Below are 25168 nucleotides of genomic sequence, written 5' to 3'. Positions count from 1 at the left end.
TATGCTAAGATCAAGTTATGCATATGTCCATTGAACTTAGAACCAAGAGATTGCTGCTGACCTGAATAACAAGTTTCAGAAAAATGATGGTTTGACAACACAGAGCAATGGGTTTAAGAATAAAGAAAGTATTAGAAGATAAGTTGTAATCTATTTTTTCAAGGGGCTCAGCTGGGAAGGCCAGTCAACTAGCTAAAAATTTAACTTAACTACAATTCATGGGTTGTCAAACTTTAAAATATGAAATCATGAGAGTAATAAAATGATAAAATAGTATCTGAGAAGTATAAAAATAAGGAAAAGACTTAAAATCAGTTGAAAACTTGGAACTTAAAATTTTGAGTCAGAAAAATAAATTACTATGTAGCTATACGAATGATTAAAATACTGCTATATGCTCTGAAATTTGGAAAAGGAAGCACTGAAAAAACACTATTAGATGATTCTCATACCTCTTTATTTCTCCTGAAAGGCACCCTTAGTATTTCTTCCTGCTGTTCCAACTGCCTCAGGGTGAGGGGTTTAAATGGTGATCCTGGCAGTGACTGGCAAAATATGTCATTCACAGGGGACGCTCTGAATCTAGTAAGGACAAAGCATTAAACCTAAGCATATGACACTTCAAAGCATGTGTGCATTTCATGTTTAAAATATTAAATCCATGTCCTACCTATATTTAGGATGATTGCACAAGAGTGGTGTCAAAATGACAACTTCATATTCACAAGTTGTAACTTCAGCTACTGAAAGAATTTCATGCTTAGATTCAGGATGACATATGTACATCACCGTACTTGATCTGGGCCGGTTCTGTTTCAAACTACAAGGTGTACCATTTCCCATTCCCACAGGATAGTAGGGTGTCATCTGACCTTCAATATTTTTAGTGGGAATCTTAAAAAAAAAGTATAAGACTTTTCATTAGAGATGGAGGTGAGGGTGAGGATGGGAGAAGCACTTATTCTTAAAGGAAGGAAACTACATTTTATTTAAAAACCAACCTTTATAAAGATAACATTTCTGTATTTTCTATGAATTCTTCCTCTAACATTCTTTTGATTCCTAAATTCTTATTTGAGCAAATACTTATTTTCAGAGCTTTTTTAATACAGCAAAGAAGCAAAATTTTTATTTGGTGCTAAAATTAAGATGTTAAGCAAGTGTACACTTATATAAAAGGGTATAATCTCTTGATTAATATGAATTGTTTCCAACAGTTCTAAGAAAAGAGACTAAGATAAAATACAGGAACTTGCTATACTGGACTAGTCAGAATTTTCTATACTAAATCCTTAGTGAATGGCTGTGTTACAGTTTAGATTCTAGAGGTTTATAATCTGATTGTCAAAAAGTAGAGCTAATAGTAAAACACTATCTTCTGAAACAGGAATCTCACTACTGTACTCATTCATCAGTTTGCTTACTCTTTTTCCCTGTCATTAATATGAAGAGCCATGCTTTTCAACATAAACTCCCATATGAATCTATTCAAGGCCAGCAAAGGACAAATGGGGAAATTTTCATGGAATGGTTAAATGAAATAGATCACCTCAGAATATAGGGATTATAGAGGAGCTAGCTCCCATAGCTTATCTACATAAACCAAAGAAAAATCTAATATAAGGGCTCTAAAAAAATACTGTTAATTTGATCTCCAAACAAGCTCTTTGGAGGCAGAGAGCTCATCTTATATCACTTTGGTACCCTGTCAGTGCCATGTCTAAAACAGGCAAAAAACAAATGTTTCCAGGGAAAAGTATTTTGAGGTTTCTTATATGTCATTTTCATGCTAGTACCTAGAATTAGAAAATCCTGGGTTCAAAGCCAAGCTTTGAATTTACTGGCTTTCTGACTTTGACCAAATTTCAGTTTTTGTCATTTGTAAAAGGAGAATAATAATATATACTCAGAGATTTTCAGGAAAATTAAGCATTACCTTTCATTATATGCCTGGCACAGTATCTGGCTTATAAATTGGGGCTCAGTAAATGTTAGTTTTCTTCCCTTACCCTTTTCTTCCTCTTCCTTTATCATTTCACACTTTGATTTCCATCTTGCTATCCTCCAGAGCCACAGTAAATAAATATTTTATCTCAAAGGTAGTCTGTAAAATTAAAATCTTTTAAAATAGTAATGCTATGTGTGTCTATGCTTAGCTTATCAATTCACCCCCAAGCCACCCTTTTAAGTTATAGGCATCCCTTTTAAGGCCTTTTGCTGTTTCACTTGTCTTTTAATAAAAGTATCATTATGATATGAAACCATTTACAGAAATCTCCTCTATCAATAGGTTATTTAACTCTATGGGAGTTCTTAGGATTCCGAAAGCACTGTTTTTTTTTTTTTTTTTTTTTTCCCGAAAGCACTCCTTGAACTACAGGGGCATTTAAAAATTGTGATTAGGTACCCTAAGGAATCATCCTTTTTAAACAATCCTATTTTTCAGTCATCAGTTATGCATTCAACATTCAGTATGCACATAGGAAGTGCCTATATTTGGCACTCTGTTTTGCACTGCGGGATAAAGAGATAAAAGACAGTCCCTGCTTTGAAGACGCATGCAGTCTGGTAGCTTGTTATTTACAAATGTAGTTTATCTGTTTTACCCATGGGAGATAGGGAACAAACCAGGGAAAAAAAAGCAAAAGCTCTTATTTATAATTGTTTCCAATGTTAAACAGAGAGAACCACTGCTGAGCCCGGAAGTGATATACTGCCATTACAAAAAATTTCCCAAACTCATCTTTGTAAGTTCCTTTATTTTTCTATGATCCTAAAAGTAAATAAATGTATTGCAGTATAACTTTTCTCAAAAAAAAATCTAACATACTGCAGATTTTCTTTGACCCAGTCCTTTAAGGTATTTGATAGATAGGTTAAGAACACATGACTAAATTCTGTCGTTTAAGCTGTATAAATTCATGCCTAATAATAGATGCTAAAAATGAAAAAAAATCAACACTGATATTATCACTTGCCTCTTTTGATTTTTCCTTTTCATCTGCCTCTTGATCTGTGGAATAATATAAGATATTACCTATGTAAGGCAGGTGTAAAGAATGACCAGTGACTCATATGTAAAATACAAACGATTAAGTTTTCAATCAACTCTGTAATTTTAAATTTCTAAAGAAGACCCAAAACATACATATAATTTTTATCTTATTACTTTCGCTAGTTGCCATGAAATGGTTTTGTTTGAAAGGATAGTCAAATTTAATCTTCATATATTTACTTCTACTTGAGGCATAAAACTGGCTGCTACAATTTTCTTTTTAAGTATTTTTGCATGAGTGAAAAGTTTAATCTTAAATTAATGGACTTTGAACAACACAGATTAGCAAAAGTATTTCATAATTTTAGGGACACGTCTACATTTCTATTTCCACATATAACAACTATGCTTAAACCAAGCAAAAGACTAACACTAACACTATATAAATATAACATTAACATGTGTTATCTTACCAGATTTTTAAAAATTTATTAATACGTAGAGAAAAAGCATAATGCTTGTTGAGGAAGAAAATAATGAAAAGATCTCTTCAAAAATTTTTTCTAAGGGATTATTCAGAAATTTATTTTAGCATTTTAAAATTCATAAAACTCCGAGATCTTTTAAATTCCAATTTGAACATATACTTTCAACCAAATTGCAGCATTACTATCAAATCACTCTGAAACAAACCTTTTTCAGATAGAAGGTTCTTAGCCAACATATTCCCAAGGTAGTATTCGTGAATATTTACTTTCTATAGTGGAATAAAATAAAAATATAATAAGTGTTTTGCAAATATCAATAATACAATTTTAAAACCATCAATCTCATTATTAAAGTTCTCATTTTATAATGTTCCATACTTCATATTTGAAAGAAAAACATACCTGGCCACTTTCTTTCTCTTCATGGTATTGTCGAATGTGTTTTCCATGACATACTTCATAAGTCCAGTAAGACTCAATCTAAAAAAAATGGACATATTTAAACATATAAAAGCCATAGAACTCACCCGAATTACTTTTTGATACTTTATGTAGTTGTGTGTAGATTTCCCTCAAGATTTAGAGTAAGCTTTCATTAAGTGAAACATTATTATGCCTCAGAAAAATACAGAAATTCTGAAGTCAAGTCACTATTTTCACCAATTAGCTGTATGTGACAATTCTGTGAAGAAATCAGGTCTGGAATACACTTGGGATCAATAATAACCACCTGGCTTAGGAACCATTTTATACATAGCCTGAAAGATAACACTTCACATTTTTCATTAAAATTATATATAAGGAAAAATTCTGTTGATCTGAAAAACATTCAGAGCAGTTTGGAATGTGATATTATTTGAAACTGGTTTTGGGTGTTTGCTGCATCTACTATGCAGGAATTTAAATCGACAAAATACTATTAAGCAATAGCTCTGATTTACAACTAACTTAAAATTTGATACAACATAATAAAGTAAAAAGAAATGCAGAATTATTTTCAAGGGTCTAATGGCAATTGGAAATTTATTTTCTACTTATTTTTTTTTAAAGGTTTTATTTATTTATTCATGATAGACATAGAGAGAGAGAGAGAGAGAGGGAGAGAGAGGCAGAGACACAGGCAGAGGGAGAAGCAGGCTCCATGCAGGGAGCCTAACGTGGGACTCGATCCCGGTACTCCAGGATCACGCCCTGGGCCAAAGGCAGGCGCCAAACCGCTGAGCCACCCAGGGATTCCCCTATTTTCTACTTAATAAGTGAACATAAAATACGTACTCTGTAGGAACAACTGCTTTGTTTAAACAGTGGCTCCAATAGCTCTCTTGGATTAGGGCCTTTATAATCCTTTTCTTCTTCCTATGAAAGAACTAGGATTTAATACTTACAGTTATTCTAGAACTTCACCCAACTCTGCTGTCGGGGTATTAACTCATTGTTCAAATCACAGATGCTTGGAAATAAAAGGGGAAAAAAGGTCAAAACTTTTAATAAGATCCTGTGGTTTGCCACTTCTTTCAAAAGAATTGAAGTATAAAATATGGAGCCATAGAATAATCTTCCATGCTTTCTTCTCTTAAAAAAAGGCTTTTGAATATCAGTGTCCTGAACAATTCTTATAAACCTATTCCAGAAGTTTTAAATACTCGCATCTGAACAAATTCTAACTATGAAAGCTTCAAAATAGTTGAATCTTGTAGAATGTATGGAAAAGTTTTAAGGTACATCCCAGTTTCCTATATATTTTTACATTTCACACTTGAATGCCATATGCTTATGTGTATGATTGCACACATGTGTATTTGTGTCTTAAGAAGGTTTAAAACAAAATGAAACAGAGAGCTGTCTCACAGATTTTAAATCTGAACAAAACCTAAGAAAGCATTCACTGAGTTTGTAATATTTCCATTTTACAGACTGTGAAAATACTATGTAATGAACTCAATAAATTTATTGAGTGGAAGAACTGAGTTTCAAATTTGTTCAAGGTTCCACAGCTAACTATAGCCTATACCTCAGCCTCCTGGCTCCTAGGCTGGTGTCCTTTTCATTTTACCATGCTGACTCTCCTGTTTCATCTTGAAAGAAGTCATTGCCTTGAAGGATGGATAAGAGGCAGTTAGGACATTTCAGGAGGAAAGAAACGGGCATGAGCTAAGTAGAGAAAACGTATAGATACCTATAGATTATCAGAAATTCTTTATAAAAAGTGTCATATATACATTTAAAAATTATATCCTGTTTCAAACCCCTCATTTCTATAAAAGAAAGCAAGTGTGGAATTAGATTTTCATTCAAAATATTAATAATTGGTTGCTAATTTTTCCAAGTTGAACTGTAAAATCAAAGAATTTAAGAATAATAAATGTGATTACTACTTTTTATGATAAACAGGATTATTGAGAAACCTGTCATTCAGTTTTATTTTAAAGTATGTGTTTGCAATGTTTTAAATAAATATATTTGGTGAAAGGGATTACCAATGTATTTATTTATTTATTTATTTATTTTTTTAATTTATTTTTTATTGGTGTTCAATTTACTAACATACAGTACCAATGTATTTATTATAAAAAGTTACCTCATCTCCACTTGTCACAAGAGGCAGAATGCATTTATATTTTTCTTTATGTGTAGTTGTCATGATGACATAATTATCTTCTTTATACAAAACTCCAGTTGTAGGCTAGAAATAGAACAAAAAATATACATTATTTTTTCTGGTTAAATTGTATTACACTGAATAAAGTACAGTCTTAGGTGAAAGTAATTCATCATGTCAACAGAAGATTTTTAAATGTATTTCCAAAGGCGGGGAAAAGATTCTACAAATTATTTAAGGTCAAAATTAGGACGACAAACTACCTTGGTGTTATAACAGAAAAAAAAAAAAAAGGACACAAATGAAATTTGGAGTATAGAGAAAAAAGTAGTAATGCAATAGACTGAAGTTAAAATTGGGATTAAAAAGCATTAAGAGGTGGGGGGTCTGGGTGGCACAGTGAGTTAAGTGTCTGACTCTTGTTTTGGGCTCAGGGTGGTGAGATTGAGCCCTGCATAGGACTCTGTGCTCAGCACAGAGTCGGCTTGGGTTTCTCTTCCTCTCCTTCTGCCCACCCTGTCCCCCTCAAATAAATACATCTTCAAAAAATAGTATTAAGAGGCAATGAGCATTAAAAGACACACCATTACTGAATACTTATTACTCTTATTAACAATTACCACCTATATATGAGAATCTATAGCACTTTAACAAATGTATTCTCAATTCTATTGGATGGGACATTTGAACATAATAATAGTACAATGTTTTATATTTGGATAAATTATTTTTTATTCTATTTTATTTACTTATTTTTTTGACAGAGTGATAGAGAAAGCCAGAGAGCACAAGCAGGGGGAATGCAGAGGAAGAAGGAGAAGCAGGCTCCTGGCTGAGCAGGGAGCCTTTTGTGGGGCTTGATCCTGGGGATCAAGACCCGAGCTGAAGGCAGATGATTAAGAGACTGAGTCACCTAGACTCCACGGATAAAATCACTTTATTTTTTTTAAAGATTTTATTTATTTATTCATGACAGACACTCAGAGAGAGAGAGAGAGAGAGAGAGAGAGGCAGAGACACAGGCAGAGGGAGAAGCAGGCTCCATGCAGGGAGCCTGACGTGGGACTGGATCCTGGTTCTCCAGGATCACGCCCTGGGCCGAAGGCAGGCACTCAACCGCTGAGCCACCCAGGGATCCTCCATAAAATCACTTTAAAAAGAAAAATCCCTAAGGCTCCTCTGTGCTGACTTAATTTTTTTTTTGTGTGTGTGTGTGTGTGTGTGTGTGTGTGTGTACATCCTAAGTCAGCAAACTCTGTAAAGGGCCAAGTAGCAAATATTTAAGGCTTCATGGGCCATGTGGTCTCTGTTGCAACTACTCAACTATGCCATTGTAGTAAGATACTGCATAGGCAATAGCAAAATGAATAGGTATGGCTGTGTCCTGAAAAAACTTTACTTACAAAAATGGGTGGTGGGCCAGCCCAAAGGTATAGTAAACTATCCTTAAAGCTTTCTACACTATAAAACCAAACAAATGCTAACAAGCCAAATATGAACCAATGTAATTCAAATAAATGTTTCAATTAATATAATTCACATTATTTAACTAAAAAGAAATCTTTGCTTTGTGAATGATGTGTCACTAACTGCTAAGACAGAGGTTTTCAATTCAACTCTTTTAACTCTTCTCATCTTACAGTACTTGTGAAACCACTATGCTATTTGGCTATCCCTGATGAGGAAAGAACTGCTCTTATTAAGTAACTTTGTGCTTTTCTTAATTTAACAAGGACCTAATCATAATAAAACAAGTACTATTTGGTCCAACGTTGTCTTACATACCAATGCAAATTAGGGCAATGTTCTTCCAAGACAATAAAACAAAACAAATAATAGCAGTAAATATTAGCTGTATTAGCTGTATGGCAGTTTTAAGTCCTTAACATTTTTTAACTCATTGATCTTCAAACAAGCCTTCTACCCATCTTACAGAAAAGGAAACTGAAGCCCAGAACTTAAATAATTTGTACAAGATAAGATAGCTGGTAAACAGCACAATCCAGAGATGCACTCAAGCAGTTTGGTCCCATATTCTGTGTGCTCTTAACTGTTTTAACATATTTGAATCAGTTGTTAACACTCTTTTAGATTACTATATAGGCTCCTGGATTATGATGAAGGATCCTTTTAAAAAATCATTATAGTGAAGAGGGGAACCAAAGATTTGAAAGTGAGAATTGCAGAACCAAATTTATGATAAAGGGATCCTTAGAAACATTTACTCAGTTGCGCCAACAAAATTGCTATAAGATATAACATTTATGATGCCTTTTGATGTTTTTCAGACATATGCAAAATGTGTAACATGAGTTGTTTCAAAGCATGACTCACATTTACTTAGCAATGAATGGCTGGCCTGAAATCTTGCCAGACCATTCCTGTACTGTAGTGAAGGCAACCAGTAGCATATGACTTAAGTGTATCTACCTCTATTTGTGAAGCGCCTGCAACTCTAACGTTCGGAGTTGTATTCCACAGCAACATTGATTTATTTACTAAAACGTTCACGACAATGCTAACAATGGAAAAAGTCCTGCTTGTGTGGAACCAGAGCAAAGAAAGGAAGACAATCCTTTCTTTGTAATGAAAACCACTCTTGGGGCTTTATGTTTATATGATAAATTCATTCCTCTTGGAAAAAAGACTTCAGCTACCTCCATCTTGACCTCAAACTTTCTGTTTGGGTTCTTCTTTCCAGCTTGTCTCTTGGCTCAGACAGAAGATCCAGGGGGCAAACCATCCCCTGATGGGAACCCAAACTACCCCCTTTAGCAAAAAGGACTGCCTGAGCCAGCAAGACCCTGCCCATGACTGACTCCAAGACCAGGACTGATTTGACGCTGAATGCCTATGTGCACATACCCCCCCACCTTTGCCCCTATTTTTCATATAAAAACCTGGAAGTATTTTCAGCACTTTGGAGACAGTCTTTGAGCTGCCAATCTGCTGTCTTCCAGGTGTTGGTCTCACTGAAATTAAATCCTTCCTGGTTTCACCCCTACTTATTTCTTTGAATTTGGATTTGGTCAGCAGTGGGTGGCTGAACCTCATCTGTTTGGAATACCCAGACGCAGGTGCTTTTGTACCCCCGTGCCCCAGCTACACTGTCTATTGTTTCTAAGGTTTAAGTAAGGGGTAACAAAAAATAAAAGCCATCACTTGTTTGAAGACGCAAAGAATTGTGTTTCATTAGTTTTGGAAGGGTTGCTCTCCTCTTCAATATAACAGACCAAGTAGCAATTCTTTCATCTGAGAATTGCTGAAATAGTCACTTACTGGGATCACAAAATAAAAACTCTTAACAAACTTTACTCTCCTTTTCATAACAAAAATTACTGGGAAAAAGTTAAATTTTTCTGATTTTCTAAGTTAAAAGATTTTGATCTGCTGCTAAAAATGCTTCCTTTGATTTAGTAAGGCAGTTCTTTAAGAAAATGAAATATAATAAATTCTGAATGCACAGAATTGCAGAGACTATAAAAAAGTTGTTCCATATAATACCTTAATGTATTTTCAGTGTAAGAGGTCCTATTAGTGATTTGATAAATTTTAGATTTTAATAGAATAAAACTATTCCAAGGGGGTATGGTACTTTAAAGTTAAGGAACCTTAAAAATATGTTGGCAGGGGAGAAATTTTTAATGTTTGACAAGAGTCTGGAATAATTTAGATAGAGGATGAGAGACAAAATTATCCTGAGAGAAGTTGTAAAAAACTCAGTGGCGCAACTTGCTAACATATATAAACATGCTTGGAACTATGGAGTAGGTTACCATTCTTCCCAAGCAGTGTTTGGGGTAAGTTTTTTTTTTTTTTTTTTATGTAGGCTCCACACCTAATGTGGAGCCTGATGCAGGGCCTGAACTCATGACCCTGAGATCAAGACCTGAGCTGAGAACAAAAGTTGGAGGCTTAATTGACTGAGCTACCCAGGCACCCCTGTGGGAAGTTTTTAAGTGGGAATACATTTCAAAGAGAAGTAAAGAGAAAACTGGACTTATTCTATGGTTTTACTTTGGTGAAATCTGTGACCTCTGTGAAGTAATGAATAGTTGGATAGTTTAATGATACAGAGATAGTATTTCCTAAGAAAAATATATACAAACACAAAAAACTGAATGCTAAAAGCCAGTAAACAAAGAATATCACAGTCATTAATTAACATAAACATTAAAAAATATACAGTTTTGGTGCTTCATCATTTTTTAAAGTAAATTTGAAAGCAAGAGTATAAAGATTATGTATTGTTTTGATATATTTGAATGGGGAGATGATTTAAAGCACAGAAGAATTTCAATGCTAAAAAAAAAGATATACACACCTTCCAATCTAGTTTCTTTCAATTTTAGATAGTAGAGAGATAAAGGCCTTTAGCCTAGTTCATACAGCTGCTTAGTTATATATGTCCAACCAACTGCCTCATAAAAGAAAATGACAGTGCCAGGTGAAGAGGGCTGTAGTTTCAATTACATAAAGCAGGGAAGGGAAGCCTTAAGATTATAAAAGTACTAAAACAAAGCCCAAAGGCCAGTGCTAATGACTCCGAGAGTTTATTTTTGCATGAGGGCCACAGACCTTTTGCCAACTCACAGAAGAACTCTCTGTATTTTTCTCAAAATAACTTAAAAAAAATTCTTCAGATGTGCCCATCTTAGATTATATTACATTGTCAAAGAGAGTTAAAAATGAAATTTTAAAATAAAATTGACAGATATGTGAAAGGCTGGTACAGGATACATTTAAGACAGATCTTCCATAACCTCTTTTTAGCCAGCAAACATCAGTGCCAGAAAGACAACTGAATAGCAATTTGGTAGTAACCTCCAAAAAAGGCCAGTTTTAGTCCTTTACTGATACCTCAGAAAGGTTTCAGGGCTGCATTATCAGCACGTGATTATTTTTTTATTTATTTTTATTTTTTTTTCAGCATGTGATTAAAAAAAAAAAAAACAACCCTAAAATGGGCATCTGGGTGGTTCAGTTGGTTGTGTCTGAGTTTGGCTCAGGTTGAGATCCTGGGGTCTTGGGATCAAGCCCTGAGTTAGGCTCCTGCTCAGCGGAGTCTCCTGCATGTCTCTCTCCCTCTCCGTCTGCCCCTCCCTCTTCTTGTGCTCTCTCTGCCCCTCTGTCAAAACAAACAAAAAAACCCAAAACCCTAACAGGTGCAAGAATAATACTTTAATGACCACATTCTGTAACACCTGCCATGTTTATTTTGTGTGCTCTTTTGATTTTTTAAAAAAAGATTTTATTTATTTATTTGACAGAGAGCACAAGCCGGCGGAGCCATAGGCAGGAGAGGGAGAAGAAGGTCCCTGCTGAACACGGAGCCGGACTGGGGCTAGATCACAGCACCCTAGGATCATGACCCCAGCCCCAGGACTGAGCCACCCAGGAATCCCCTGCGTGGGTTTTTGAAACAAAAAAACAGAAGTTGGACTAAATTATTCTCACTTGAAGACTGCTAAAGTTATATCTCACAACAAACTTTTATATAAGTATTTTATTTATTGATTGATTTTTTATATATAAGTATTTTAATACAATAATATTTTATGGGATTAATACAAAGATAAACCTGGCTTCTCAGAGAAATATCTACTTAGATAAATTTGAGAACCACTGAACTACCAGAATAGGAGAACAGAAAACAAGAGGGGTGGAGAATCAAACAAATGTGAACTATTTGCAGAAACTAACATTTGGTAAACAGAGAGCTGTTGTGGTAACGGTAACATTTGTTATCCTGGTAAATCGTGCTTTGACATCCTGCTATCGCTTACTCTTGTTTCAATGAGGTACTAATAGAACAATATGGTAACGGAACGAAATAGTCATCCCAAATGGAACGACTGCGGATAACTGGAATAAGAATTTTAAAAAAGGTTTTGTGTTTTCCAAGACTTCAATTTGAAATGAATTGACTACTACAGGGTGAGCATCTTAAGCGCACAGTTTTTAATGGGCCTGCAGTGGTGGGAAGACTTTTCAAGCAGAGTACTCCCCGAAGGCAGAAGCACCGCAAACTTCCGTTCACTGTCAAGTTATAAGAATGTTCACCCCTCTAGGAAAAGTGATCACAGAACCTCACTTTCTGGGGTTTTAAAAATAAGAGTCGTAGTACATCAGCACTGCAAAGGATGTTCGGAGCAGAAGGTCGTTACCATCTCAAAAGCCAGATAGTGCTCTCAGAAACAACTCTGAGGGGATCCCCGGTTTGGCTCAGCGGTTTGGCGCCTGCCTTCAGCCCAGGCCCTGATCCTGGAGACCTGGGATCGAGTCCCACGTTAGGCTCCCTGCATGGAGCCTGCTTCTCTCTCTGCCTGTGTCTCTGCTCCACCCCCTCCCCGTGTCTCTCATGAGTAAATAAATAAAATCCTAAAAAAAAGAAGTGACGTAGTGTAACCAAGCTGTAGGGTAAAGAAAACTTTTTTTTTCTTAAAGAAAGAAACCCGTGTACGTGTGTGTATACAAGACAGAAATGAGGCATGAGAAGGAACAGCTCCTATGTGCTGTACAACCGGCCGTGAGGCTAGGGCGGTGATCCTGAAGGCGAGGTCGGCTGGTGGAGGAAGAGCTGCAGCTGACTTTCTAAAAGAGTAGATAAGTACACGCGCCCGACGTGATTCTAAGAAAGCTGCTCCCACGGGGGCGGGAGTGTTGGTAAGCAAGGTCTAGGGAGACAGAGTTCAGAGGGGGAGGACAGGTGACCGCTGGCTCCTTAATGCTCAGCATGGAAGGCACAGCCACACAGTACGTTCGCGAAACTCCTGCCGTGCGAATGAATGAATGCGAGGTAAACGCGCCTTCGGACTGGGGAAGGCGGGCAGCCGCCTGCAGAGGCGATTCCGGAGGAGGGAGGGGGCCGAACCCTAGCGCTAGGACGGAGAGAGCCGGCTACAGGGTTCGCGAGGGCACTGACCAGAGAGAACTCGGTGCCGGGCCAGTTGACTCGGAAGGGGATGTCGTCGCTGAGCTGGGGCAGCGCTCGGCCGCCGCCGGACGCCTCTAGGAGGCCGCACAGGACCAGGAACACCGGCCCGCCGGGGACCAGACTACGCGCGCCGCCTCCTCCTTCCTCCATCCTCCGCTGCCGATCTCTCCAGCCGCCGCCACAACCTCCTCTGCCCATAGAGGCTAGGAGGCGGGGGAGGAGGAGGAGGCGGCGGGACCACTAAGCACCCAGGCAGCCCGGGCCCAACCGCCGCCACGTCTCCTTCCGGAGAGCCGGGCAACGCCACCTCCGCCCCCTTGGGCGTCTTGCCACCGTTTCCGGGGCAGGCGGCACATCAACATCCGGGGCCACCGCGCCGTCCGCCTACGGAAGCCGGGACGCCGGGGGGCGGGGCGGGGAGAAGCCGAGCGCCGCGGGCTCGGGGAGCTGCCCCCGAAGGAGGCCGCGGCCTGGGACCGCGCGGGAGTGTCGGCGCCGAGAGCCGGTGAGTCCGGGGGCGGGAGGAAGAGAGCGAGCGCGGCGGGCGTAGGCCTTGGCGACGCGCAGGGCGGAGGGCGGCGTTCCTGACTTAGCTGGCCGCCAGCCGCCTCCGCCTCCTGCTGTCCCCTTCGTCTTTCCCGCGTGGAGCGTCTCTCCGCCTCCCGTGCTGCGGGCGGCGGCCACCCCCGGCCCTCGCGGCGCCCCCGCGTCAGCGCGCCGGTTCTCCGGGGTCGGCGTGGACATCACGGCCCCTGCGCTTCCTGGCTTGTGGTCTTCTCGGGGGAGCCGGGGGGTCCCTCACGCCAGGCTCAGGGCCGGGCCGGTGTGAGGTGGGGAACTCCCCTGAGGCTGAATCACGGCTGGCTGCGGGCAGGGCAGGACCGAGGCGTGTCGAATCCCCCTCCCTCTCCTTCAGAAAAGGCCCTTGTTTTCGTTTCCAGGGTAGTGGGTTCTGCAGGGGTAGCCGAAGAGCACCCACAGGGCCCTTCTGCATCAGCTCCTCGAATTTGAACCAAACCAAAAAGCAGGAAGGGCAGTCTCGTTTTTCATCTTATGATTTTTCTTTTTAAAAAAATGCAAGGAATCCACGGATTCTTTAAAAAATTTTTTTTATTGGAGTTCAATTTGCCAACATATAGTATAACACCCAGTGCTCATCGCGCCAAGTGCCCCCCTCAGTGCCCGTCACCCAGTCACCCCAACCCCCCGCCCTCCTCCCCTTCCACCACCCCTAGTACCTTTCCCAGAGTTAGGAGTCTCTCATGTTCTGTCTCCCTCTCTGATATTCCCCACTCATTTTCTCTCCTTTCCCTTTATTCCCTTTTACTACTTTTTATATTCCCTGAATGAATGAGACCATATAATGTTTGTCCTTTTCCGATTGACTTATTTCACTCAGCATAATACCCTACAGGTCCCTCCACTTCGACGCAAATGATTGGTATTTGTCGTTCCTAATGGCTGAGTAATATTCCGTTGTATACATAGACCACATCTTCTTTATCCACTTATCTTTCGATGGACACCGAGGCTCCTTCCACAGTTTGGCTATTGTGGCCATTGCTGCTAGAAACATCGGGGTGCAGGTGTCCCGGCGTTTCCCTGCATCTGTATCTTTGGGGTAAATCCCCAACAGTGCAATTGCTGGGTCGTAGGGCAGGTCTATTTTTAACTCTTTGAGGAACCTCCACACAGTTTTCCAGAGTGGCTGCACCAGTTCACATTCCCACCAACAGTGCAAGAGGGTTCCCCTTTCTCCACATCCTCTCCAACATTTGTGGTTTCCTGCTTTGTTAATTTTCCCCATTCTCACTGGGGTAAGGTGGTATCTCATTGTGGTTTTGAGGAATCCACAGTTTCTTTTTTTTTTTAATTTTTTTATTTATTTATGATAGTCACACACAGAGAGAGAGAGAGAGAGAGGGGGGCAGAGACACAGGCAGAGGGAGAAGCAGGCTCCATGCACCGGGAGCCCGACATGGGATTCGATCCCGGGTCTCCAGGATCGCGCCCTGGGCCAAAGGCGGGCGCTAAACCGCTGCGCCACCCAGGGATCCCGAATCCACAGTTTCGAAGAAAATTGCTTTAGTCCAGAATTGAGGTGTTCATTAATTTGTTTGGTACTTATGAGAGCTTCATATGTGCCAGACCATTGTGTTTGGTAAAATGGCAATTGAATGGGTCTCTGTTCTCTTTCCCTTTTGGTCTAGCAAGGGAGATTAATAATTGCAACCTATTGTGGTAATAAAATAGTTAACATTTAGCATTCATTGTGTGCTAGGCACTAGTCTAAATAACTTATACATGTTAATATATATTTATATATAACTTATATATAAATATATAACATGTAATTTATATATATAATTTGTGTATAATTTATATATATATATGTATAAAATAGATGTAAAAGTGGAGATACAAAGAAGGAAGTAAGGAACTCTGAGATTGGACAGGAAAGGCTTTCCAGGAAAGATGATGTTAGAACTGGGGTTTTGAGGATTTATAAGAGTCAGGCAAACAGGGAAGTGCATTTAAACATAATTCTTCTTAAAAAAAAAAAAAAAAAAAAAAAAAAAAAATAAACATAATTCTTCTTGATGCTTTATTTGGACTTTCTGGTGTAGTCAAATGACAGGATAAGATGGAATCATCAGCAGTAGATTGATACTGGAGAGGAACAGAGGGAGTCCAGGGAAGGTTGCGTATATTCTGCAGAAGTGTTTGAGCTTTATCCAGTAGATCAGAGTTATTGCAGACTTTTTCATGGGAATCATCTGATTTTACCCCCGTTTCTGAAGTATACAAAGATTAACTCCAAATGGATTGATTTAAATAAATCACATGCAAAAAAGAGTAAAATATGAGAAAAACTTAGGGGAATAATTACTCTTTGTGAGTAAAGTAGGAAATCCTTATGTCATAAAAGAAAAAGACATATTTGAGTAAATAAAAATGAAAAATACTTATAAGGAATCGGTTTAGGCTCGGGCTACATAATGAGAATCTGGCTCAGTAGAGCTTATGTTCAAGTAAAGGGGATTACTAAATAAATAACAAATAAGAAACTTTGTGGTACTGGCAAATTCTCCTTAAAAACTAGAGTTGTATGAAAGAAAATACCTCTGAGATGTGCTGCTTAGGTAGACGATCAGAATAAACTTCTGTGAGGAAGTGACACTTGAGTGGTGACTTGAAATGACGAGGAAGAAGCCACACCAAAATTTCCAGGCAGAGGTCCTGAGGCAGGGATGAGTGTGGTGTGTCGGAGGGACAGAAATAAGGCCAGTGTGGCTAGATTGTAAGAGGGACGTGGTAGGAGATGATGTTTGAAAGGTAGAAAGAGGCCAACCAGACACAGACCTATAGGGCCTGATGCACATTCGTCAAGATCATTATGGCTCTTGTGTGGAAAATTTATTATAGAGGATGTTATGGGATGAATTGTGTTCCCCTAAAAGATGGGTTGAAGTCCTAACCCCTAAAACCTCGTGATTGTGAATTTATTTGGAAATGGGGTCTGTGCAGATGTAATCAAGTTAAGATGAGGTCATATTGAATTAGGGTCGGTCCTAATCTGCTGACTATAGTGTCTTTATAAGAAGAGGGAAATTTGGACACAGACAGGACATACAGAAAGCATACTACGTGAAGACGGAGGGAGAGTCTGGAGTATGCATCTACAAGCTGAGGAACACTGAAGATTGCCAGCAACCACCACAAGATAGGAAGAAGTAAGTAAGGATCCTCCCTAAGTGATTTCAGAGAGATCATTGCCCTGCTGATATCTTGATTTCAGACTTAACCCCTAGAACTGTTAGACAATATATTTCTGTTGTTTTAAGCTACTTGGTTTGTAGTAATTTGTTTTGGCAGCCGTAGGAAACTAGTATAGGAAGGCATGGATGGCAATAGGAAGACCAGTTAGGATGCTGGTAGCAATGGAGAATGGAGAGAAGTGACCTGATTTGGAATACATTTTTCAGTAGATGATCTTGAATTTGCTGGTGGATTAGATGTGGCATGTTCTTACAAAGATGAATTCATGATGTTGCCTAGGTATTTTTTATAAGGAACTGGTAGTGCAGTTTACGGAAAGAGGGAAGAACAGAATGTAAACTGATGAGAATTGTGTGTTTTTATTCGTTTTACTTTTTATTTTGAATGAATTTCAGATTTACATAAAAGCTGCAAGAATCGAACCCAAATTCCTCAGTTGTTAACATTTTTTTTTAAAAGATTTTATTTATTTATTCATGAGAGACACGGAGAGGCAGAGACACAGTCAGAGGGAGAAGCAGGCTCCCTGCGGGGAGCCTGATGTGGGACTCGATCCTGGGACCCCCGGATCACGACTTGAGACATAGGCACTCAACCACTGAGCCACCCAGGCGTCCCAAGGGAGTTAGTCGTGATGCAGCGATTTTCATTTAGTTGCAGAACTACAGATCCTGGGGAGGGATTAAGAAAGTTGTGCAGTTATTCATCTAACAAATGTGGTTTGGAGGCACTGTCCTGTGTACTTAGTGCTATAAAAATGATGTAGATATAGATCAAGTCCATCAAAATGTTACCACCTAGAAAGGGAGATAGGACTTGTATGTAACAAATTCTATTAAAAGTGAGAAGTGTTGTTGGAGAAGTGCTGTACAGATGAAGTATTTTGGACATTCAAAGGAGGGGGCGATTACCTCTAGCAAGGGATGAGAGGAAGGGTAGAAACCAATAAAGTAGTTCTGGCGTTTGTATTGGACCTTAACAGGTGGTAGGATTTGGATTTACAGAGCTGGGAAAGACCTATTTTAAGTGGAAAAAAGAACATGAGCCCAAGACTTACTGAGATCAAAAGTAATTTGGTTTGAGTACAGCAAAGGAGCTTGGGAATGGCATAAAGAGTTTAAAATGTGACAAGGGTGATATTTCACTCTGATGGGAAAAGGATATTTTAATTAATAAATGCTGCTAGTATAATTTGCTATCTATTTATAAGAAAACCAGCTACATTTCCTCTTCATAAAATACACAAAAACTAAATTGTAAATGAGCTAAATATATATATGTATATGAAGAGATTAGGAGAATGTATAACTGGAGTAGAGATGATGTTTTTTGGTAAGATAGGAAATCCAGATACCGTAAAAGGGAAAGATAGACCTACTTTTTTTTGTTTGTTTGTTTGATAGACCTACTTTAATACATGTTTTGAAATTAGTAATTTCTTTTAGAATTAAAAATGTGTAAACCTTTAGCCTAGTGATTTTACTTTTTGGATTTGCTCTGATACATAAGGATGTAGATACAGGGGACACCTGGGTGGCCCATTCGGTTAAGCATCTGCCTTTGATCAGGACATAATCCCAGGGTCCTTGGGGATCCAGCCCTGCATTGGGCTGCCTGCTCGGTGGGGAGCCTGCTTCTCCCTCTCCCTCTGCAGCTCTCTCTGCTGCTCCCCCTGCTTGTACACTCTCTCTCTCTGTCAAAAAAAAAAAAAAAAGATATAGGTACAGAGATACTTGTGTCATTGTCTGTAGTGGCAAAAAAAAAAAAAAAAACCCTCTGTATATCTGATTTTCCAACAATAAGGCTATGACTGAATATATACAAACTCTATGCAACTGAATTGTGAGGTGGTGAGGAGCAGAGGCTTAGGAGTTAGGCCATTAGATTCTGATGCCAGCTCTACCACCTAACTACATGTTTGACTTTGGGAATGTTACTTAACCTCTTTAGAGCTCAGTTTTCTTATCCTTCAAATGGAGGAAGTAACAAATGGTAAGATGTAAGAACTAATGACAATTCAGTTTCTTGATGTGTTCTATTCATGTACCAGATGTGTCCAGGCACTATTTTAAGCACTTAATAGATACAAACTTATTTTTTTTAAACTTTTATTTATTTATGATAGTCACAGAGAGAGAGAGAGAGAGGCAGAGACACAGGCAGAGGGAGAAGCAGGCTCCATGCACCGGAAGCCCGACGTGGGATTCAATCCTGGATCCCCAGGATCGCGCCCTGGGCCAAAGGCAGGTGCTAAACCGCTGCGCCACCCAGGGATCCCTAGATACAAACTTATTTAATTGATATAATCCTCATAATAACCCAAGAAGTAGGTTCTATTATTTTCCGCATTTTACTGATGAGGAAGCTGAGACACAAGTTAATACCATATTCTAATATAATTCACATGCATACATTAAATTAATGTGTTTATGCCATATTATAAAATATGCCTGAATAAAACTGTAAAAATTTTTTTCAATTGAAATTTTTATGAATCCCAAATGAGAACCAAACAGTTGGGCTTTGAGTTAAAAGTTACCCAAAATCTCTTTATTGTTTCTCATTTAGACATAGAAAGGACAAAACCAGTAAAAACAAAGACATTTGCTGAACTGAACAGCTGGTGTGCAGTCTGAGGTAGTGTAGCACTGAGTACTCCAGAGGCTGCCTAAGAACATAATTGTCCTTTTTTCTTCATTTCCAGTACTGATGTTTTTCCCCTCCAGTTCCTCCTTTGAATATAATTTACTCTGCAGTAATAAGAAAGAAGACATAAGAGAACTGGGATGCACATTTTGGGAAAAATAAAGGAAAAGAAAAGCTTTTGGCCTTCGAACATTTTTGGTTGAAATATAACACAAACACAGGTGACCGAATGCCAGCAAATATATAGGTGCAAATGTGTATATTGTACTGTTTCTTAGGCATAGGGGAAAAAAAGAGTGGACATTTGATTTCAAACCAAGCTGGCATGATCTTTTTTTAATCCCATGCTTCATATTTTTAGGTCTTTGCTGAGTTTTCTACAAGAATGAATTTTTAAAACTCCAAGTATACCACAACACCTGTGTAAAAACAGTCCCTATGTTGTATTTGTGCCAAACTTAAGAAAATAATCAAGTCCAAAATGTGGCATCTTGTATAAGACCTCTGGCCTGGATGTTGGAAAAAGTCAATGACTGGGGTACAGTTGGTTAAGCATCTGCCTTCAGTTCAGATCATGATCTCAGGGTCCTGGGATTGAGCCCCGAGTTGGGGAGGGTGTGGATGGGGTCCCAGCTCAGCTCTCTCTCTGCCTTTCCCCCTGCTTGTGCTTTCTCTCTTTCATATGCTCCCTCGCTCGCTCGCTCTCAAATAAATAAATAAAATCTTAAAAAAAAAGTCAATGACTAAGAAAAGGAGATTCCTATATAACCTATGATGTATACTACTATTGTGTCTTGGAAGAAGAACAGTGATTTCAGTTTCTCCAATTTATTTTACCTTTTTTGCCTTTCAGTGTCCAGAATTCATGCCTTGCATTCAATTGTTGTCTTAGAGTCTCTCTTAAACTGTAACAGTCCCCTTTTGCCATCTGTTTTATTTTTTGTCTTTTAAAGGTTTTATTTATTTATTCATGAGGGACACAGAGGGACTGAGACATAGGCAGAGGGAGAAGCAGGCTTCATGCAGGGAGCCTGATGCGGGACTCTATCCCAGGACCCCCAGGACCACGACCTGAGCAGAAACTGAGCCACCCAGGTGCACCTTATTTTTATTATTATTATTATTATTTTTTAAATTTTTATTTATTTATGATAGTCACACAGAGAGAGAGAGAGAGAGAGAGGCAGAGACATAGGCAGAGGGAGAAGCAGGCTCCATGCACCGGGAGCCCGACGTGGGATTCGATTCCGGGTCTCCAGGATCGCGCCCTGGGCCAAAGGCAGGCGCTAAACTGCTGCGCCACCCAGGGATCCCTATTTTTATTATTTTTTTAATATTTCATTTATTTGAGAGAGAGAACAAGTGGTGGGGAGGGGCAGAGGGAGAGAGAGGAGAGAGAGAAGCAGACCCTCCCTGAGCTGGAAGCCTGATGCAGGAGGTCCCAGAATGCCCAGATCATGACTTAAGCCAAAGGCAGATACTTAACCCACTGAGCCTCCCAGGGGCCCCTTGCCATCTGTTTTAAAGCTCACTATTATTTTTTTGTACTACTAAGAAAGAAAATAACTGCTGCCATTTAAACTTATGACATGCTGGCTAATATGAGATTCCTCTCAATTTCAGAAGTCATAAAATGAGATGAATATATTAATGAAATATGGCAAATTGCCCAAGGCCATAATACTGGTAAGCAATGGAATTGGATATCAGACTACAGGTAGTTTGGCTCTTGAACTCATTCTTTTGGCCACTACTGAGTGCTGTCATTTTTTATCAATGAATTATTTCACGTAAGGACTTTTTTTTTTTTTAAGCATAATGCCTCATATATAGTATGTAGTGTGTGTTAGCTTTTATTATCCTGTTCACTACTTCTGCAACTTATTACTATATGCTTATACTATCTACATTCTGTGACTTTTGGTCTTCTGTGCTTTGTTTATAGGTTGATTCTTAAATATTGAAAACCTATAAACTGTTTAAATATTATAATTATAAAAGTACTATTCACTTTTACGCCCAGAGGTAATTGAAACTGCAGAGAGGGAAATGTAAATATTTTAATCCTCTGCCACTTAAAGTGTTCTATTAGCTTCCTAATAATTCTCTATTTGCTAAAATGAATTCATTTCATTCTTGAAGCTATATTGAGCTCTCAAACATCTTCTAATACATACTTGTTGTTTTTCAAGCCTGTGGCATACCTCTATACTGGGGTTTCTTTGTGTCGCTCTTCTGGGTTAAGACTACTGTTTTGTGTTATTCCATGTCCTCCTTTATCTCAGATTTTTTTCTCCACATCATTGCAGTATAACTAATTTCAAATATTTCCAGAAAGGATATGAAGCAGATAATTTAATTTTCACAGGCCTCATATATCTGAAAATGCAATTGTGTTGCCTTCTCATTTAATTGTTTGGGAGTGTAATTCATAGTTCAAAATTATGTTGTTTTGCTCAAGACTTTGAAGACGTTGTTCCTTTGCCTCTTAGCCTCTAGTGTATCTGATGAGAAGTCTGCCAGTCTAGTTCTCTTTTTTTCTGAAGTGATAGGCTTTTTTTAATCGGAAAGACTTTATTAGATTCTTTTTCTTTATCATTGGTTTTATGATATTTTATAAGAATGTTTCTAGATGTAGATCCTTTCTCATGTGTCCTTCATGGTAGTCCAGGAGTTCTGTTTGTTCACTTCTGAGAAGTGTTCTTTTTTTTTTTTTTTTTCTTTTTACTTGAAATATCATTAGAGAGATTCTTCCGAAGTTAGGAAAAAATACAAAAAGAAAAAAAAATTAAGTAATATGGAGGATCAATCCAAGATGTCCATTCCCTTATCAGTTGTCCTTTGAATTTTTTTCAGTGGTTATTTATTTATTTTTTCTATTTCCATAGTTTCCACCTGCTCTTTTTTTTTTTTTTTAATTTCAATATGGTTAATACACAATGTTATATTTGTTTTAGGTATACTGCAGTTGCTTTTTTTTTTTTTTAAAGATTTTTAAATTTTAGAGTGAAAGAGTGTGTGTGTGTGTGTGTGTGTGTGTGTGTGTGTGTAGAGTCAGTGGGAGAGAGAGAGAGAAAATCTCAAGCAGGCTCCTTGCTGAGTGCAGAGCCTGAAGTGGGATTCCATCCCAAAACCCTGAGATTATGAGCTGAGCTGACTTGAGCAGAAACCAGGAGTCTGACATTTAACCAACTGAACCATCCAGACACCCTTGAAGGTAGTACTCTTTTTTAATGGATGCAGTGCTTTCATGAATTTGGTTTAGAATAGCACTTAAAAATTTTAAACATTTATCTTCTGTTCCCAGAAATGGCTGTATTTCCTTCAGGTCAGTTGTTTATTTTCATCCTTTCTTCTTGTGCTTTTGCTTGGCCTTTAAAAATAATACTAATGATACTTGAGCGTGGTATCAATTGTCGGGCCTCACTTTAGGGTCCATGGATAAAATGCAGGAAAAGAATTGTGCCTTCCGCTCGCTCTAGCGTATGTCCAAATAAGGAAGGCTTTGTTAGGGAGTATGAAGATGCTCTAATGCTTTCAGGGTAGATTGCTAAATTAAGAGAAACAAACATGGTTTTAGTTAGAAACCAACACTTGTTGATATACTTGTGTAAAGGAATGGGTAAGAGGTTTGGCTTGGCTGTTCCATATATATTTTTTAATCATCCTAATTTTATTTATGTATTGATTTTATTGATTTATTCATCCATCCATCCATCCATACTAATTTTAATCCTACACCCGTCTCCTGTTTGCTCTTCCTGTTTCCAGGTTTGGTACTTCTCCAGGCTCTGCTGGCAGGAATGTTTTCTCCATGGGTGCAAGCCTTCTTGTGCATGTGTTCATGTTTGTTCTAGACTGCAGTTTTTTCTGCATTGGCTTAATTCCCAATATTATCTCTTAATTTCTCTCTAGAAGAGAGAAAGCAGACTCCAGTCTGCTCTCTTCTAGATTGAATGAATGAATGCATTTTAGTGAAATTTTGATAGGAAGTGGAGGAAAACAATTGTCCTTAGTTTGTCTTCTAAAGAGTAAATAACTCATAGATATTTGTTGAATAAATCAATTAATACTCTTGAGAGTTATGCTACATGTTGGCAAATTAAATTTAAATAAAATGTAAAAAAAATGCTCTTGAGAAAATTGGGCAAAGCATGCTTTTGTTTAAATTTAAAAAATTCTGGCCGTAGGGTATGTGTAACTAAATCCTTTTTCTTTTATTTTTTTTATCCTTTTAATTTATCCTATTTTACGAAAGAATCTCATTGAGTTTAAAACTTAGCAGTGGAGGTAAAAAATGAATAAGCTGCCATCTTTTACAATTTTTTTTTAAAGATTTTACTTATTTATTCATAGGCACAGAGAGAGAGGGGCAGAGACACAGGCAGAGGGAGAAGCAGGCTCCATGCAGGGAGCCCGATGTGGTACTCGATCCCGGGTCTCCAGGATCACACCCCAGGCTGCAGGCGGCGCCAAACCACTGCGCCACTAGGGCTGCCCTACAATTTTTTTAAAAAATTAAGAGTATTAATTCCATTTTGTTTTTTAGCGTTTAGCACAGTGCTTGGTATGTTCTAAGTATTCTTTTTTTTTTTAAGCTTTTATTTATTTATTCATGAGAAACATAGGCAGAGGGAGAAGCAGGATCCCTGCAGAGAGCCCCATGTGGGACTCGATCCCCAGGCTGGGATCACACCCTGAGCTGAAGGCAGCCTCCCAGCTGCTGAACCACCCAGGCTGTGTCCTTGTTCTAAGTATTCAATAAATGATAGTTATTGTTATTAAGTTTTAGCTTAAATTCTTTTTGTCTCTCATTTTCATCATCTAAGAAAATGGGGGTTAATATATGTATTAACAGAATAGATTTTGGTGTATATAATATTTGCTACATAAGGTTAATTATTCTTTGATCCATGAACAGCTATTTATTTTTTCTATGAGGCTTTGATCTAATGAGTTTGAATTAATAGTTTGTTATTCTGTATCCTGTTTTTATTTTATGTCACAGTTTTTATGCTAAATAACATTGGTTTGCTTGGTTGTATGTCCTTTCACCAAACATGGTTCTTGGTAGCTGGGACCTATCTTTTTTATCTTGATAGTCTTAATGCAGAGTTATTGTTTGACATAACACGACCCTCATTTTTGCTGTATCTTTTTTTTTTTTTTAAGATTAATTTATTTATTTGAGTGAGAGAAAGAGAGAGTGAACAAATGCACCAGCAGGGGGAGGGACAGAGGAAGAGGAAAAGCAGGCTCTCCATTGCGTCAGAAGCCCGATGTGGGGCTTGATCCCAGGACCCTGGGATCATGACCCAAGCCAAAGGATCGTGATCAACTGACTGAGCCACCCAAGCACCCTCCCTCCTTTTCCTGGGTCTTCATGGATGAGGAGGATGGGGTGAGTGGAACATGGGGTGGGATACATTAGTGGGAAGCAAAATGTGACACATATGCTGATACCATATTATAAATAGTTGAATATCAGATTAAGGAATTTGAAGTTTATTTAGTATGCTGTGGGAGACATTTTGATTATTGACTAGATTAGTTCCATATTTTAGAAATATAATTCTCATTGCAGAGTATAGAATGTTTTAGAAAGAAGAAAAGAGATTGGAGGTAAGGAGAAACTTACTCTTGCTGTATTATAGGGTTCCTATGTTAGCTGAGAAATCTTCCAGCTCATACTTAAAAGATAGGTCTTACCATCATGTAATAAC

The 25168-nt window shown here is 38.4% G+C and overlaps 2 protein-coding genes across 8 annotated transcripts in view; one reads left to right on the top strand and one right to left on the bottom strand.

Moving 5' to 3' along the window:
- The window catches only part of ERLEC1 (endoplasmic reticulum lectin 1), a 30547-nt gene extending 17193 nt beyond the window's left edge, over nucleotides 1-13354 (bottom strand). For 2 of the 4 annotated variants that reach the window (XM_072768350.1, XM_072768352.1), the window contains exons 1-8: nucleotides 13008-13354; nucleotides 6062-6166; nucleotides 4759-4839; nucleotides 3886-3963; nucleotides 3689-3752; nucleotides 2979-3013; nucleotides 671-894; nucleotides 453-582 (exon numbers count right to left, since the gene is read on the bottom strand). In XM_072768350.1, the coding sequence (XP_072624451.1) occupies nucleotides 453-582; nucleotides 671-894; nucleotides 2979-3013; nucleotides 3689-3752; nucleotides 3886-3963; nucleotides 4759-4839; nucleotides 6062-6166; nucleotides 13008-13217 (927 nt within the window). In that variant the 5' untranslated portion in view covers nucleotides 13218-13354. Of the gene's footprint in view, nucleotides 1-452; nucleotides 583-670; nucleotides 895-2978; nucleotides 3038-3688; nucleotides 3753-3885; nucleotides 3964-4758; nucleotides 4840-6061; nucleotides 6167-13007 lie in introns of all 4 variants that reach the window. The other 2 variants (XM_072768351.1, XM_072768349.1) reach the window with 2 other exon arrangements.
- A 19-nt stretch (nucleotides 13355-13373) lies between these two features.
- Nucleotides 13374-25168, top strand: part of ASB3 (ankyrin repeat and SOCS box containing 3) — a 111147-nt gene continuing 99352 nt past the window's right edge. For 3 of the 4 annotated variants that reach the window (XM_072768345.1, XM_072768346.1, XM_072768344.1), the window contains exon 1: nucleotides 13396-13524. The gene's annotated coding sequence lies outside the window, so the exon portion shown is untranslated. Of the gene's footprint in view, nucleotides 13525-25168 lie in introns of all 4 variants that reach the window. The other variant, XM_072768347.1, reaches the window with a different exon arrangement.

Source organism: Canis lupus, chromosome 11 (assembly GCF_048164855.1).
Source record: "Canis lupus baileyi chromosome 11, mCanLup2.hap1, whole genome shotgun sequence".
Taxonomy (NCBI): Eukaryota; Metazoa; Chordata; class Mammalia; order Carnivora; family Canidae; genus Canis; species Canis lupus.
Note: the sequence above shows the minus strand (reverse complement) of the source record. Positions and strands in the feature narration are given on the sequence as shown.